Genomic DNA, 15,259 nt, shown 5'->3' on the forward strand with positions numbered 1-15,259 from the left:
GGTTCACTTGAGCTGTTGGCAGAGCAGGGCGGGAGAGAGGGCTTCTTAGAAGAGATGGCCTTTGAGCTAATGCCTGAAGGATGAACGGGAGTTTGCAAGGTGGCGAGTGTTCCGTGCATGGGACAGTCATGCAGGCAGTGAGTGAGCATGGCTTCAAACGAGGGAAAGTTTGGTGTGGCTGATGCGTGGCATGACGTGTGTGCTCGTGGAGGGAGGGTGCTGGCGGCGGTGAGTGAGTGAAGCTGGGGAGGTGGGGGCTGTGCTGTGGGAGAGCTAATGAGGTGGGAGTGAAATGGTGAGAAGGATTTGAAGTAGGAAAGTGAACTAATCAAATTGTTTTAGAAGTATTATTATGTGGAAGAGAGATTTAAAGGGTGACGAGGCAAATTAGGAAGGAGACAGAGGAAGCGGGGAAGGGAGGAAGGGCCTCCCCGTTATCTGCCTGGGCAAAGCTTTCATTTACCTTTTTCCCCCTTTGCAAAAGACACGCACTCGTTTCATTTACCTTTTTCCCACTTTGCCAAGGCACACACTCATTCTGTATCTGACTGTGGATTGGCAGGTGTGCGAAACCCTGCAGAGTGCCCAGTAAACATGCTGTCCCAAGACAGCATGCTGCTGGCCCAGTGCGTGACTCACAGGTGGCTGGTGACACGCAGTCAGGGGCTCCAGTCCTGTGCATTAAGTAACTTTGAAGAGGACATAATCAAGTTGTTAGCTAAGAGATTATTACAAATAATTTTTGATGGTAGATCTCTGTGATTTTTGGCATATAATTTGGAAGAAATTCAAATAATTGGGTAACTCCACTATTTTAAAACTATCTTCTGTCTATGTGAACCAGTTTTCTGACTGCTTATGTCTATTAAAATGGAAAATAGGAATCAAATTATGCTCAACTCTGGCTCATTCTGGCAATAAGTAATACTTATTCACAGATACATGAATGTGGGAAAAACAAAACCCTGCTACATTAATCTCATTAAGAGATGTATAAAATTTAATTTTTTTGTTTAATCAAATTTGTATTTTTTGCTCAATTGCGTACTTGTAAGTATAATGATAACTCGATACAGAAGATATTTTTAAACTTATAATCTTTAAAATTATGAATAGGAAAAGCAAAAAACTTGTTTGTTTTGAATGGATGTTGATGGATATCAGAACATTATGAAAATTAAATTCTAGTGCATAAATTTAAAGTGTTAACGTAACCATTTTATTTCAAATTCTGTTAGGCTGGGAATGGTATTTAAAACCATTTAATCTTCAGAGAAAAATTCTTACATCACCATAAGTGTGTTAGGAGGTTATGGGGTTTTTTGGTCACATACCCCCTAAAATAAATATAGTTAAAATTCAGAGCATTGGCGATTTAGGGAGTATGTATGTGGATAGTGAGAAAAGAAGTTTTGGGATAGAACCTTAAAAACCTCCTGCTGTAAAGAAGGTCAGGAGAGGAGGCTGCCGTAAAGGCTGGGAAAGAGCAGGCAGACGGGGAGGTACGGGCAGTGGCTGCCGGGGAAGTGGAAGGCAGGGTGGTCTGCAGTGTCAGGTGCTTCTGAGACAGCCAGCTGGGAACGAACTCAAATGTGTCCATGTGATTCTATTACAAGGACATCATTTCAGTCCTCCTGAGAGCAGTGAGGAAAGGAGCGGAAGCCACACTTGGGTGACGAGAGTCCCTGCCACGGTGCTGATCTTCATTACATGGTGTCACGACAGGCTCTTTCTGTTGCATCCTTTGCTTCTTTGCCTTTTGGCTAAAGGGAAGTTAAATGTATATCACGTCTCGTTATGTGCCCATACCACCCCCAGAACAAAGACATCTTTACTTACCTGTCTGTCGTGCTTTGTTACTGACACTGAAATGCCATCTGGACTATGTAGTGTAGGAAAGAACAATAAGTGCACTTAAGTGAGTAATCTTTCTAGCAAGATTATTTTAAAATACCATTAAGAATCAAGTTTATTCGGGAATAGGTAGGACTATCAGATTTAGAGACAAGGCTCAATATTCAAAACATTCTAGATAAGTCAGTTCCCAGATCTTATACCATAACATGACCGTGATATAAAAACATGAACCGTACTAACTAGGGGAGTTTTAAGTAGGGATGGAGCACTGAAAAAATGTGGCATGTACTCTGAACATTTAAATTTTATGCAATTTCTTCATTTTCAATCTGAAGATTCTCTTTAGGCAGTCATGCTGAGATTTGCGCATGTAGTTACGACTTCAACAGAAGGATGTCTCTAGCGTTGACTCTTCTTTTCTTTGTCTTGTCTCCTACTTTGTGAAAAATAGAAATAATATGGGGCATTTGTCTGCAACTCTATTGATAAAATTTTCAAGTAGAGCCTGGCCTCAATCCAGAGAGTTGAGAAATGAAGAAGGACTTTTAAGGAAAACAAATATGTTTAGACACCCACTAAATAAATAAAAGAATAAATGACTTCTGTTTTATACCTACAGGCTGTTATCTGCCATTCTAAGAGTTTCAGAAGTTGAATCTCGAGCAATAAGAGCAGATCTCATTCATCTACTAAGCCCTCAAATGGGCAAAGATATTGTTTGGTTTCTAAAACGTTGGGCAAAGACTTATCTCCTGGTGGATGAAAAACTGTATGATCAGGTCAGAATGTAAAATTGTTAGACTTCATTGGGATTTATGATGATGGCAATTATTGAAGCAGGAACATTTTTCTTGGTGATTTTTCTCATCAAAATGTAACTGTTTAAGAGCCTTCCACATTGACGAGAACTGTGTGATTGCAATGCTATTTTAACAACTTTTCTTGGATCACATCGTTTGATTCAGTTTATTTGAACCAATATTAAGACGCAGATTACTATTTGGGGATAGATTAATTTATGGATTTTGTATTTGGTTTAAATATAATGTTAGTGTGTAAATATGAGACTAATTAAAGTTGTCAGGAAAATCACATTGGGAAATGTGAGTGGATTGAGGATGTCTTTTTTGGACTTATGGGAATGAATACATTTATAAAATTGATTTGAAGTAAGCACTACTTCAGATTTAGATGCTAATTTCAGTTTGATTTTTCTACGGGTTTTCTTTCAGTGATATTTCTTTCTGGCCTTAAAAAGTTTGTTTTCTCTCTTAAGATAAGTCTGCCATTCAGTACGGCATTTGGATCAGATACAGAGGGGTCTCAGTGGATTATTGGCTACCTCTTAGAAAAAGTCATCAGTAACCTCTCGGTCTGGAGTAGTGAGCAGGACCTTGCAAATGACACTGTGCAGCTTCTTGTCACTTTGGTGGAAAGAAGAGAAAGGTAAGTCCATGGTTGGTTACAGACTGTGTGTCTGTGAAACTTCAGTTTGCTTTCTAGTGTAGTCTTTTCGACCGGCAAATGGTTCCACAGCCCTAAATCCAGATACAGCCTACATTTTTTGAGTAGTGCATTTTAAAAACTATATTATGCTATCGTTACAAATGCACATGGGGCTTTCCCATTTTATAATTGAGGATTCCATTAACTATCCCAGGATTTGACATCAAAGAACCTTACGAGGAACACATAAGTCTTACTTAGTAATTTATAGTTTTAGAAACACTTTCATGTGGAATATTCTCACTTGAGTTTTCAGGCATCCTATTATTATCTCCATTTTAAAGATGAAAAAAACTGATATTTAAACTATAATGTTGCAAAGTGAAATTTTGAGTGCTTTCTATAACAAATTTAGGAAATGTTTTCATTTTTTTTACTATATAGGAATATCATTATTATTGTTAATATTACTGTTGTCATTGGCTACTATTTATTGAATTCTTATAATTAAGTATGTAGTATTCCAAGCACTTAATATGTAGTATCTCATTTAACCATGATATCGCTCAGTCATGAGATTTAGGGCTGCTATTGCTGCTGTTATCCCTATTTTGCAGATTATTATTGCTGCTGTTATCCCTATTTTGCAGATTAGAAAACTGGTGATTAAGAGAGCTGAAATAAATTTTACATTGTCAAATGACAAGTGGGATTTGAACACAAACCTTTGTGACTCCAAAGTCTATACCGAGTTTACTGTACTGTGCTTTAAAAATTAATTAAATCCAATTATCTTCACTTTTTGTTTTCTTAGCATATATATAATGAAAGTAATAAATCTTGTATTTTATTTTTATCTGTAGGGCAAACTTAGTTATTCAGTGTGAAAACTGGTGGAACTTAGCTAAGCAGTTTGCAAGCCGAAGCCCCCCTCTTAATTTCCTGTCAAGTCCTGTGCAGAGGACACTGATGAAGGCTCTAGTATTAGGAGGTTTTGCACATATGGACACAGAAACCAAACAACAATATTGGACAGAGGTAACCGTTCCCTCTATTTTGATTGCACCTTTTTGTGTAACCCTGTAGTTGCTTTATCTACATCTTGCCGTCAATAGTTGATGGGGACATAAACATTTTAGTCATAGCTTTTCTGAAATCTTTTCCTCCTAATGAATAGGTTGAAGCTTTGTATTTTACTAATATTATCTTATGATTTGTCCACACTTGCTGATGTGATGATATTAAATATTATCAAGTGTTCTGCACTTTAGGCACATTTCCCCAACTCAGATGAGAGCCTAAACTGGTGTATTAAGTCTTCATTAAGAATCAGTGAAACATTCCCATCTTGAACAAGGAGATGCACATTAACCATTGTATTCGTTTCCTGGGGCTGCTGTAACAAAATACCACAAGCTTAGTGGCTTAAACAACGGAAATTTATTGTCTCAGTTCTGGAGGCTGCAAGTCCAAAATAAGGTGTCGGCAGGGTTAGTTCCTTCTGAGGGCTGTGAAGGAGAATCTGTAGCTTTTGGTGGTTTGCTGGCAATCTTTGGCATTCCTTGATTTGTAGGTACCTCAGCCCGATCTCTGCCTTCATGTTCACATGGGGTTCTCCCTGTGTGTGTGTGTGTCTGAATCCAAATGTTCCCTTTTTATAAGATACTAGTTAAATTGGATTAGGGGCCCACCCTACTCCAGTATGACCTCAACTAATTACATCTGCAACAACCCTATTTTCAAATAAGGTCATGTTCTCAGGTACTGGGTGTTTGGATTTCCACATATGAAATTTTGGACACAGTTCAACAATTCACAGTTTAAGAGTTAGCATTGTGTGTATGTATGTGTTTCCAGCCTGCAGTCTTTGTGGTAGAATGCTCTTAATATCTGAGAAGGGGACACAGTAACAGCATTAGGCAGTCCTCTGTGACTTCAGCACCAGGGAAACCAGGCTGTGTATTTCTAGTTTAAATAAGTATTATCATATGTTCAGCTTTAAATAGCATTAAGAAGGGTTGGCCGCTTAGCTCAGTTGGTTAGAGTGCAGGGTTATCACCCCAAGGTCAAGGGTTCAGATTCCCTTACTGTCAGCCCCCCACCCCCCAAATAGAATTAAGATACTATCCTCATGAATAAGAGTATTCACCCTTATACACAGGGCAGGACTGATTATCTAAAGTTATGTTTTATGCAAAGTATAAAATATTTACTATCTGGCCCTTTATAGAAAAAAAGTTTGCTGACCCCTGCTGTGGAGGCGTAATTTCATTTTGTTTTCCTTTTTTTAATTTGCTAACCACTTGGAAAGAGATGGAGGGAAGTGGCAGAATTCTGTGAATGGCATTGAGAAAGTCATGTTCCATGTCCTGTGTGTCCTTTCTTTTTTTCTTTCTTCTTCTTCTTTTTTTTTTTTGGCAGCTGGCCGGTACAGGGATCCAAACCTTTGACCCTGGTGTTACAACACAACACTCTAAGCAACTGAGCCAACCGGCCAGACTGTTCATTTCTTTATGTGTACCAGAAGCTGTGATGAACCTCACAATGGAGAATGTAATGTGTGGTTCACATATTCTTTGCTTTCTGTGCTTGGCCTGCCTCTAACAATTAGAAATGTTTTGGAAAGTGAATATATATCCAAGTTGAGGAAATAATAAAGCATGTGAATTGAACTTTTAGGAAATCCATGCTTTATTTGTATAGGTTCTTCAGCCACTGCAGCAACGATTCTTAAGGGTGATAAACCAAGAAAACTTTCAGCAGATGTGTCAGCAAGAGGAAGTCAAGCAGGAAATCACAGCCACGCTGGAGGCCCTGTGTGGCATTGCGGAGGCTACCCAGATTGACAATGTAGCCATCCTTTTCAATTTTTTAATGGATTTCCTTACCAATTGCATTGGGTTGATGGAAGTTTACAAAAATACCCCAGAGACTGTCAATCTCATTATAGAAGTTTTTGTTGAAGTTGCACATAAACAGATATGCTATCTTGGAGAGGTAAGCACTTTCTAATAATAGACACTTTACTTCAGATTTGAGGAACGTTATTTGAAATATTTTTATACTTCCAAAAGATCTTTCAAAAAGACTTTTAAAAAGAACTCATAATTCAGAGGAAGTCATGTTGAATGAATATAATTTCTTCCCCTAAAATTGTTAGAAAAGTGTTAATACTTTAATGTTTTAATGTAGTTTAAAACAACTATTAGATTTACATTGGAATTCTGAGTATATTTTTCTAGATTATATTTTAAAATTTCTTTAATATCTATTTTGTTTCCTAACTAGATTCTACTAAGTAGTATAATTTATGCATGTTTTCTTACAGTCCAAAGCTATGAACTTATATGAAGCCTGCCTTACTTTGTTGCAAGTATATTCTAAGAATAATTTAGGGCGGCAAAGAATAGATGTTACAGCAGAAGAAGAGCAATACCAAGACCTGCTTCTCATTATGGAACTTCTCACTAACCTCCTATCAAAAGAATTTATAGATTTCAGTGATACAGGTAAAGTGTAGTGTGGCAGGTTTTAAACTTCGTTGTTATTGTTACTGTTGTTTTTATTAAAGCGGAGAATCATTTTCCTTAAGAGAAATTCCAAGAGGAAGTTCAGTTTACAAAACAGATGAAAGTAGGTTTCCTTGGTGGTGTAAGGCTGAGGACCAACAGCCCTTCCTGTGTGGTTTTTCTCTGATAATAATAATGATATCTTTTATTTATTGAGTTCTTTCTAAATGCCAAGCTCTGTACTTCCCACAAAGGTAGCCATCTGTATTTTTAGAAAGGTTTTTAACTTGGGAGTCTTCTAAGGTTAATAAGCAGTATTTTTTGGTGAATGTATATTGAATGGGATGGAAGAGACATTAAGGGCATTTGGAAGGGGACAGAGCCTCTCAGGTTTCCGGGTTTATGGTGTAGCTGCTCTCCCTCCTGTCTGCCATTCTAAGGACAAATCGTGGAACAAATAAGAAAGTTAAGCAGTTGAGGGGGAAATTTTCAAAATAAAAGGCTTAAAAAGATTAAAATCATAATAAAAGGTTAAGAAAAGAAATTGATGCTAAAACTCTCAGGGTAGAAAGAACAAAATAAGGGTAAAAATAATTAAATAAGGGTATATAGGGTTGAAATTTAGAAGAAGTAAAAATGAAAACAATTAAAATAGAAAATTGAAACAGCAGTAGCTGATAAAATAGTAAAAAAAGAGATAATATTTTATTATTTTAAAAATAAAGATAATAGAAAGCTGAGATGAAGAAGATGTTTTAAATATTATAAAACAAAATTAGCATGCTGGGTGAAGTAGTAAAAACATAACTGGAAATGGGCATCTGACATTCTTTAATGTGGTCCTCGAACCGCCTTCTTGACTCCTTAGCAGAGGGCATGGGTAGTGGGCCGAGTCCTGCAAAGCCCAGGACGGGTCAGCTTTTGCAGGCCCTGAGAGACCTGTCTTGTTGGCAGAGAGACTTGGAGCTGGTAGACAAGCTCCAGGACCAGCCTTCCACTGCTCCGGAGCATGACAGCGTTCCTGGGTGGAATCCAGGTTTCCCAGTCTGACGTGCAGAAAGCATTTGCTGACCCCTGCTTTGGAAAATGGGATTTTTCCAACCAGAACTGAGACTCCTGGGAAGAACTTCAGAATTAGGCCGTAAAAGCAGTTATTAAGTAGAAGAACCGCCCCCCACCATTTTATCTTTTTTTCTTGTTAGAAAAGAAATATGTTCTTAATAGAAAAATTTTAAAGCACAGAGACAGAAAAATTACTCATACCTTTTCAGTCATGCTCTAAATACAATTTTATATCCTGCCTTTTTCATAAATGTAGTGTCAGCCTTTTCCTTGCCATTAAAATATTTCATGACATTTTGAATGGCTATGTGGTATTCCATAATTTGGACTATAATATTGGACATCTGGAATATTTACCTTTTTGCTCTTATAAGCAGTGATGCAGTGATTATTTCTATGGACAATTCTCTGTCTGTTTCTGATTATATCCTTAGTAGATACAGTGCTTAAAAAAGTGTTAATACTTGTATATTGCTTTTGAGAGTAACCATCACATTATATCTTTACTAGCAGTGAAATGTTGTCATTTGAAAATCATAAAAATCATTTTTAGCTTAACAAATCAGAAGTAGTATCTTTTAAAATTTTGCATTGCTTGATTAATAGTCGGAATGAACGATTTTTCATTGGATTGAAGGTTTTGTTAAATGTCAATGGATATTGCTCACTTGTATTTAGGTCTTAGTGTTCTCATCAATTTATATGTAGACAATTTATATGTATTAAGGAAGATAACTCTTTGTCATATTGGTCACTCTTTTTTAAAGCTACTTTCTTTTTACGTAACATTTTAATTTCTATGTTTTCCCCCATTCCTTTTAAGCTTAGAAAGATCCCACACATCTGAGAGATCAAATGGGCATCACTGTGGAAATTATTTAACTCATAGCATGGCTAGTGTGTTAGTGGAGTAGATTGCATGTTTCTTTCTTTCTTTTATTTTAATTTATCAGTATACAGTGTAGTTGGTTTTCATGTCCCTTTACCAATTCCTCCTTTTCCTTCCTCCTCCCCCCATCAACATCACATCTGTTCACTTGTCTTAACAAGTTCAAGGAATTGTTGTGATTGCTGTGTCTTCTCCCCCTCACCCCCATTTATTTGTATATTTATTTATTTTTATTAGCTCTCACAAGTAAGTGAGAACATGCGGTATTTCTCTTTCTGTGCCTGACTTATTTCACCTAATGTAATCTTCTCTAAGTCCATCCATGTTGCTGCGAATGGCAGTATTTCATTCTTTTTTATAGCAGAGTAGTATTTCATTGTGTAGATATGCCACAGTTTCCTTACCCACTCATCTGATGATGGACATTTGGGCTGGTTCCAACTCTTGTCTATTGTAAATAGCACTGCAATAAACATGGGAGTGCGGGTATCCCTTTGAGATGATTTCCATTCCTCTGGGTATATACCCAGCAGTGGAATAGCTGGTTCATATTGTATATCTATCTGTAATTCTTTACACTGTATGTTTCTAAACATTGATTGAGCATTAGTTTTACTTCTACTTCCAGACTGTCTCCTTTCCTCACCTCCCAGCACTGCTGCATCAAGTACTGAGATCCAAATAAAATACAAAGGGACAGAACAGGACTACAGTTATCAGAATTCTTTATTATCCACTCATGGATTCATTTAGGCTTTAGGGCTTGAATTTATTTTCATTTTCATAAGGGTTGAACACAAACTTTGGAGATTTATTGATTTTGCAATCAGAGGACTGCATTATTTTTATTTTAATAGATGAAGTGTTTAGAGGACATGAACCAGGTCAAGCAGCAAACAGATCTGTATCAGCAGCTGATGTGGTTTTATATGGAGTAAACCTGATTCTGCCTTTGATGTCACAAGATCTTTTGAAGGTAATTAAAAAAAGTGAATGTGAGGGGAGCAATAATCAGCTACAATGTATATCGACATAATAAAATTAAAAAAAAAACAACAAAGCTTCAAGTATAAGTGATGTATAATAAACTTTACATATTTAAAGTATAAAAAATAAAAAAATTAAAAAAAAATAAAAATAAAAAAAGTGAATGTGAACATTAAAACTGGATATTCCAAGATATTTTAGGCAAGAATATCCCTCTGCTTGAATTAAGGAGTTATTTCTTCTAAGTATACATGAAAATAACATTTTCGTGTTTCTTTTATGATTACTTGTGCATGCTTCTCAGTAACACAGATGCTCACTAAATCCTCTGTTCCTGCCCGAGTCCTGTGTGCACTGATACATCAGTGACTCACTTTGTCAGCAATTGCTACAGAAAAAAGTCTGTTCTTTTAAAAACGGAGTTCTGTTAGCAGTTTTGATTCCCTCATCATTTGTCATTAAAGGAATAAAGTAAGTTATATGTTGAGGTGTTTTCCTCCGATACTCTTTGAACATTGTTCTCGGGTGGAGGGATTGAGCAGAGGGAGGCTTTTCCAAGCCACTGTGTGTATGAATGGGATGGTAAGGAACCAAGACTAACACAGTTTTAAAACTTTTGCACATTGTGACTACACTGTGCCTTGGTTTAACCAGTCACTATTGGGAGTGTGGTGGTGGTGAGGCTGCTTTTTTCTTCCTTCCATAACTACCATAGGGGAGGAGAGGTCTCTTGTCAGGAGTTGTCATTGGGCATAACAGTGGGGACAAGGACATGCCATGGATGGAGAGAAAGAGAGGTCATGTGTGTGTGTGTGTGGTATGTGCACGTGTGACATAAGTAAGGGGAGGGAGAGATAGGTGGTAGGAAGGGAGAGAGGGGAGATGGAGATGCATCTGGAAGGCAACTGCAGGGAGAGTGCTGTTAGGCTCCCAGCACAGCGGCATCGTGTGTTTCCCTCCTCTGGAAATGACACTGACAACCATGAGCCAAGCGTTCACTCAGCAGCCAGCAGGGCAAGGAAGGCAGTCGGCTCTGTGTATTGATTTGCTTTCAGGGTTGGTTTGTTTGATCGTATAAACAATTAAACATTTAGGTGTGTATTTCCTTAAGTGTGGTTAAACTAGGTTACCTATTTTTATCTCAGTTCTCTAGGAACTAGAAAATTAGAAAGTAGTTCTGGAAGTATAAAGAACCAAATGCTCTATGCGTAGTCTTTACAATTTGTATTACCTTCCTCTGTTTTTCTAACATGCTTGAATGGAAATAAACACATTTGCAAAAGGGTTTTATTCCCAGGTCATTTAATTTAAATTTGGCTGCCTTGCTTACTTTTTCAAGGTAAGTATAGAATGTCTGGAATTGACTGTAGCTTTCAACTATCTAAGATAGTTGTTTCTACTCTGTATTACTTTCTTTTATAGTAGTTACTAAAATACTCCTTCTATTGTAACTTATTTTTCCACTTAATTAGGTCTTCATGTTTTCTGTATCTTATACATGTTTTAAAGAAATCATTTTACTTAGAAACCTATTACTTTATTTTATTACATTAATGAAAAGAAAAATTAGATACTATTGAGCATCTAAATATTTTGTTTCTTTTTCAGTTTCCAACCCTTTGTAATCAATACTACAAATTAATCACATTTATCTGTGAGATTTTTCCTGAAAAAATACCACAGCTTCCTGAGGACCTGTTCAAAAGTCTGATGTACTCCCTAGAACTAGGAATGACATCATATCCTTTAAATGAATATCATTGTCACTTGGCATTTGGGGGGAAAGATCTTACTTAGAGAAAAGTTTTTTAATCTTTTGTTTTTCTCATTTGTGGTTCAGTTTTATTTCTTCAAAAAGCCGTCATCTCTATAACTGCCCTAATTCTGTCCTAATTCATTGTGTCCTCCTTTCACAGATCCCTGAGGCATTTGGCCCTTGGTTCCAAAGTCACTCCTTCATTAGGACCCCAGTCAGTAATGTCGTGTACTGTTGCTGGATCTCAGGTCTTAGCTCCCAGATAGTAGAAAATTGTATGACTTTTCATCAGTTGTATGTATCATCAGCAGAAAAAAGTGGAAAATCACCAGTCCCAAACCCAAAAGTCTTATGGGTCATCTGAAAAGCATTTGCTGTTCTTATGTAACTCAGTCAAAATATATAGCACACTAATCTACTCATGTATCTGTGCTCGTTTCTAGAAATAGTCATCCATTTGATACCAGCTGTAGTTTTGTTTTTTAATCTTTTAATCTTATAAGTTGAGTATATCCAATCTAGTTTGTTCTTTGACTTTCATGATCAGAATGAGTTCAGAGGTTTGCCAGCTTTGCCTGGAGGCCTTGACACCGTTAGCTGAACAGTGTGCAAAAGCACAAGAAACAGATTCACCACTTTTTCTAGCAACACGGCACTTTCTTAAGGTAAGGTATTTGGGTGGTAGGTCAAAAAAATCATCTACTTTGATAAGTATGGTCAGTGCAAATAATTCTTTATTCAAGTGAGGAAATACTTACATTCCTTTATAGAGAAGGAAATAATTACTTTCTGTTCATTGTATTTTTTTCTGGAGATCAATTCCTTTGAACACATTATTCTCATTTACTTTTGTGTTCTTGAAAATTGATGTGGTAAATATAATGGGGAATTTGATTATTCTGATGCCACAGCAAATAATATCTGTAAGTCATCCTTATATTTTTAAAAAATCATTTTCTTTAATTTTCAGATTGATATAGAGTAACCGTCATCCAACGCTTTTTCTTTTTCGGACTGGGGAGGGGCCAGAGGATTATATGATCATCTTATGTTTTTATTTAGAAATCTTATTGTATAATTTCAGCTGGTTTTTGATATGCTGGTTTTGCAAAAGCACAACACAGAGATGACCACTGCGGCTGGCGAAGCTTTCTACACGTTGGTGTGTTTGCACCAGGTACTAGACACGCCTCTCTTCAGGGGACTCTTCTCACTGCATTTTGCGAAGAGGTTGTTCAGATATATGATGGGTCATTACTGTCCCAGTTCTCACGGGATCTGTGACTCAGTACGTCAGGTCTGCTTCAGTGAGGCAGTACGTTTTAGTTTCCTTGATAGCTCTACCTTTTTCTTTTGTGCTTATCTGACAAGCTGTTTGTCAGTTCAAAGGCATTTGTTTTCCCTTTTCTGCCATTATGAACCATGTTTCACAATGATCACTGCCCCAAAGCTTGTCCTTAAACAACTGTGCCAGGAACTGGGAGCACAAACATGAGTGAATAATGGGACATGGTTTCTGTCCTCGAGAACTCACAGTTCTGTAAGGGGGACAAGATGACTAAGACTGGGGACCGGGAGGAGGCTGCCTTCAGACAGTTTGGAGAACTGTATATTCCTTCATGTTGTGGTACAGAAAACATATTGTTTCATTTTGTTGAATTTTAAAGGGGAAAAAAACCCTCTGAAGCATCAGGTATGGAATTAATGTATTAAATGAAAACTTATGCTAGCTCACCTGTCTCCCTTCCCTATTCTGAGAACAGGTGCTTGTCATGTGAATGAGAAGAACGTATTGGGTCATCTGCTGCCTCAGTTTCCATCTCTCGCTCCCATGCACATGTGCACTGTCCAGCAGGGCCAGTTGGTGGGCTAACGAAGCTTTGGCATTTTGTTTGCTTTTTTTAAAAAGATAGGGTTTTAGGAAGTCTTCCATACTACTTAAAGCCCCCCTTCCTGCAGACTTCCTGTGCCCTCTGTGCCCTCCGGGACTTCGCTTCTTGCTGTCTGCCTTCTGTAGATGGTACTCATTTTCAGATCTGTGGCCTTTTCTGTCACTTGACTTCTCTTGTCACTTACTAGAAAGGTAGGCTTCTTGTCCTCACATGTAGAAGCCATTACATTCTGATTGCCTTTTCTTCTTTCTTTTTTGTTCTTTGTTTTTAATACATTTATACACTGTGGAAAAGAGAGCAGGGATTTACGAATGGCCAGTGGGATACCTTGAGGTCTGGCCCAGAGGTACTGCCTTTTCTTGTGGGAAGGAAGATGACTGGAGATAAGCCTTGGTCCCCTGTGAGCAGGTCTGTCCTTGGATAGGGCAGTTAGGACAGCCCCCTGGCTCCATGCTTCTGAGTAGGGTGCTGGCATGCTGCCTCTTACTCTTCTTTTCCAAATGTAATTAACATTTGGTCTCACCATTTTGATCTCACTCTTTTGGTCTATCATGATATGCCAAGAAACTAATGAAGAATAATGGCAGACCATCTTATTTGTGACTTGGTTGAGTTTCTCTTAAGCCCACTCCCAGCCTCCAATATAAGACTTTATGACAGAGGATGTTAAAGATAGAAATACGTATTCCTGTATTTATAAAGTCCTTTTCCTGCCCTTTCTCCATAAGCCCCTGGTGCAGTGCTGGCTTGGAGCTTTCAAAGTGTTCTGTCTTCACTTTGAGAAAGAAGCTCTGAAATACACTCCTCCCACCGTGCCATCCTCCCAGCTCCTGCAATTCCTGGGCTCGTCTGCTGTCCCCAGAACTGGGTTGACAGGATGTCCCTGTAAGCCTCCGGGGAACTATTGAAAGTTATGTTGCAGACTTCATAAAATGCAAAATAAATATGAATAATGTGCTTTGAAAACACAGAAGAGGCAACACAGCAGTTGGTAATCACGTGAGGCCTGGAGCCGAACTTCCTAGACTCTTGCTTCAGGGCAATGTGACCTTACTGTATGTCAAAACCTTCACCTGTAAAATGGCAGTGTAAAGAGCACCTATCGCATAGCATCGTCGTAAATATTAAAGAGTTAATTCCTGTGAAAGGTGAGAATGGTACCTAGAGTAGACATTTAGTAAATGTTAACTATCAAAAGGAATTGTCAGCCCATGCCTCTTAGAACCCCGTGGACAGTAACTGACATGGTCTACTTGTGTGATGTTCTGAGGATGACATATTCTTATGTGCATCTTATCTCTTCAATAGGCTGAGTATTCCGAACTGGTCGAAACATTACTGTCAGGTCAACAAGACCCAGTGATTTACCAGAGGTTAGCGGACGCCTTCAACAAGCTCACTGCAAGCAGCAGCCCCCCTGCGCTGGACCGGAAGCAGAAGATGGTCTTCCTGAAGAGCTTAGAGGAATTCATGGCAAATGTTGGTGGTCTTCTTTGTGTAAAATAAACAACAAAACTTTATGTTTAATTTAGATCCTTTCTTCAAAGTGCACTGAATTGCTGAAAGTTGACTTGAGTCTTGTCCTGTTCTTCAGTTCATTTGGCCATTTTGAATTTTGGAAAGCCTGGAACTTTGATATGTAATGCAGTGAAACAGGAGAGGGCAACTTTGAATCAGCTTCTGCTATTAGGTGTTAGCCACATTCTCTCATATATATGTCTTTGGATTTTGAGTGGTGATATAAAATTTTCGAAATGAAATTCCACATATGTGCAAACAGATATGGGCACCATTATTCAGTGCCTTTTCCCCTTTTACCAAAACACAGGTGGCTAACCGAAGTTTGGAATTTGGGGTGTTA

General features: G+C 37.9%; 1 protein-coding gene across 4 annotated transcripts in view; it reads left to right on the top strand.

Annotated features, from left to right (window-relative positions):
• XPO4 (exportin 4) overlaps positions 1–14,929 on the top strand; it is a 107,509-nt gene extending 92,580 nt beyond the window's left edge. For 3 of the 4 annotated variants that reach the window (XM_063101481.1, XM_063101479.1, XM_063101482.1), the window contains 10 exons: positions 2,477–2,636; positions 3,134–3,303; positions 4,167–4,341; positions 6,007–6,300; positions 6,632–6,812; positions 9,621–9,739; positions 11,359–11,489; positions 12,054–12,171; positions 12,591–12,683; positions 14,707–14,929. In XM_063101481.1, the coding sequence (XP_062957551.1) occupies positions 2,477–2,636; positions 3,134–3,303; positions 4,167–4,341; positions 6,007–6,300; positions 6,632–6,812; positions 9,621–9,739; positions 11,359–11,489; positions 12,054–12,171; positions 12,591–12,683; positions 14,707–14,904 (1,639 nt within the window). In that variant the 3' untranslated portion in view covers positions 14,905–14,929. The remainder of the gene's footprint in view (positions 1–2,476; positions 2,637–3,133; positions 3,304–4,166; positions 4,342–6,006; positions 6,301–6,631; positions 6,813–9,620; positions 9,740–11,358; positions 11,490–12,053; positions 12,172–12,590; positions 12,684–14,706) is intronic. The other variant, XM_063101480.1, reaches the window with a different exon arrangement.
• The last annotated feature ends 330 nt before the right edge of the window (positions 14,930–15,259 follow it).

Source organism: Cynocephalus volans, chromosome 7, assembly GCF_027409185.1.
Source record: "Cynocephalus volans isolate mCynVol1 chromosome 7, mCynVol1.pri, whole genome shotgun sequence".
NCBI classification, from domain to species: domain Eukaryota; kingdom Metazoa; phylum Chordata; class Mammalia; order Dermoptera; family Cynocephalidae; genus Cynocephalus; species Cynocephalus volans.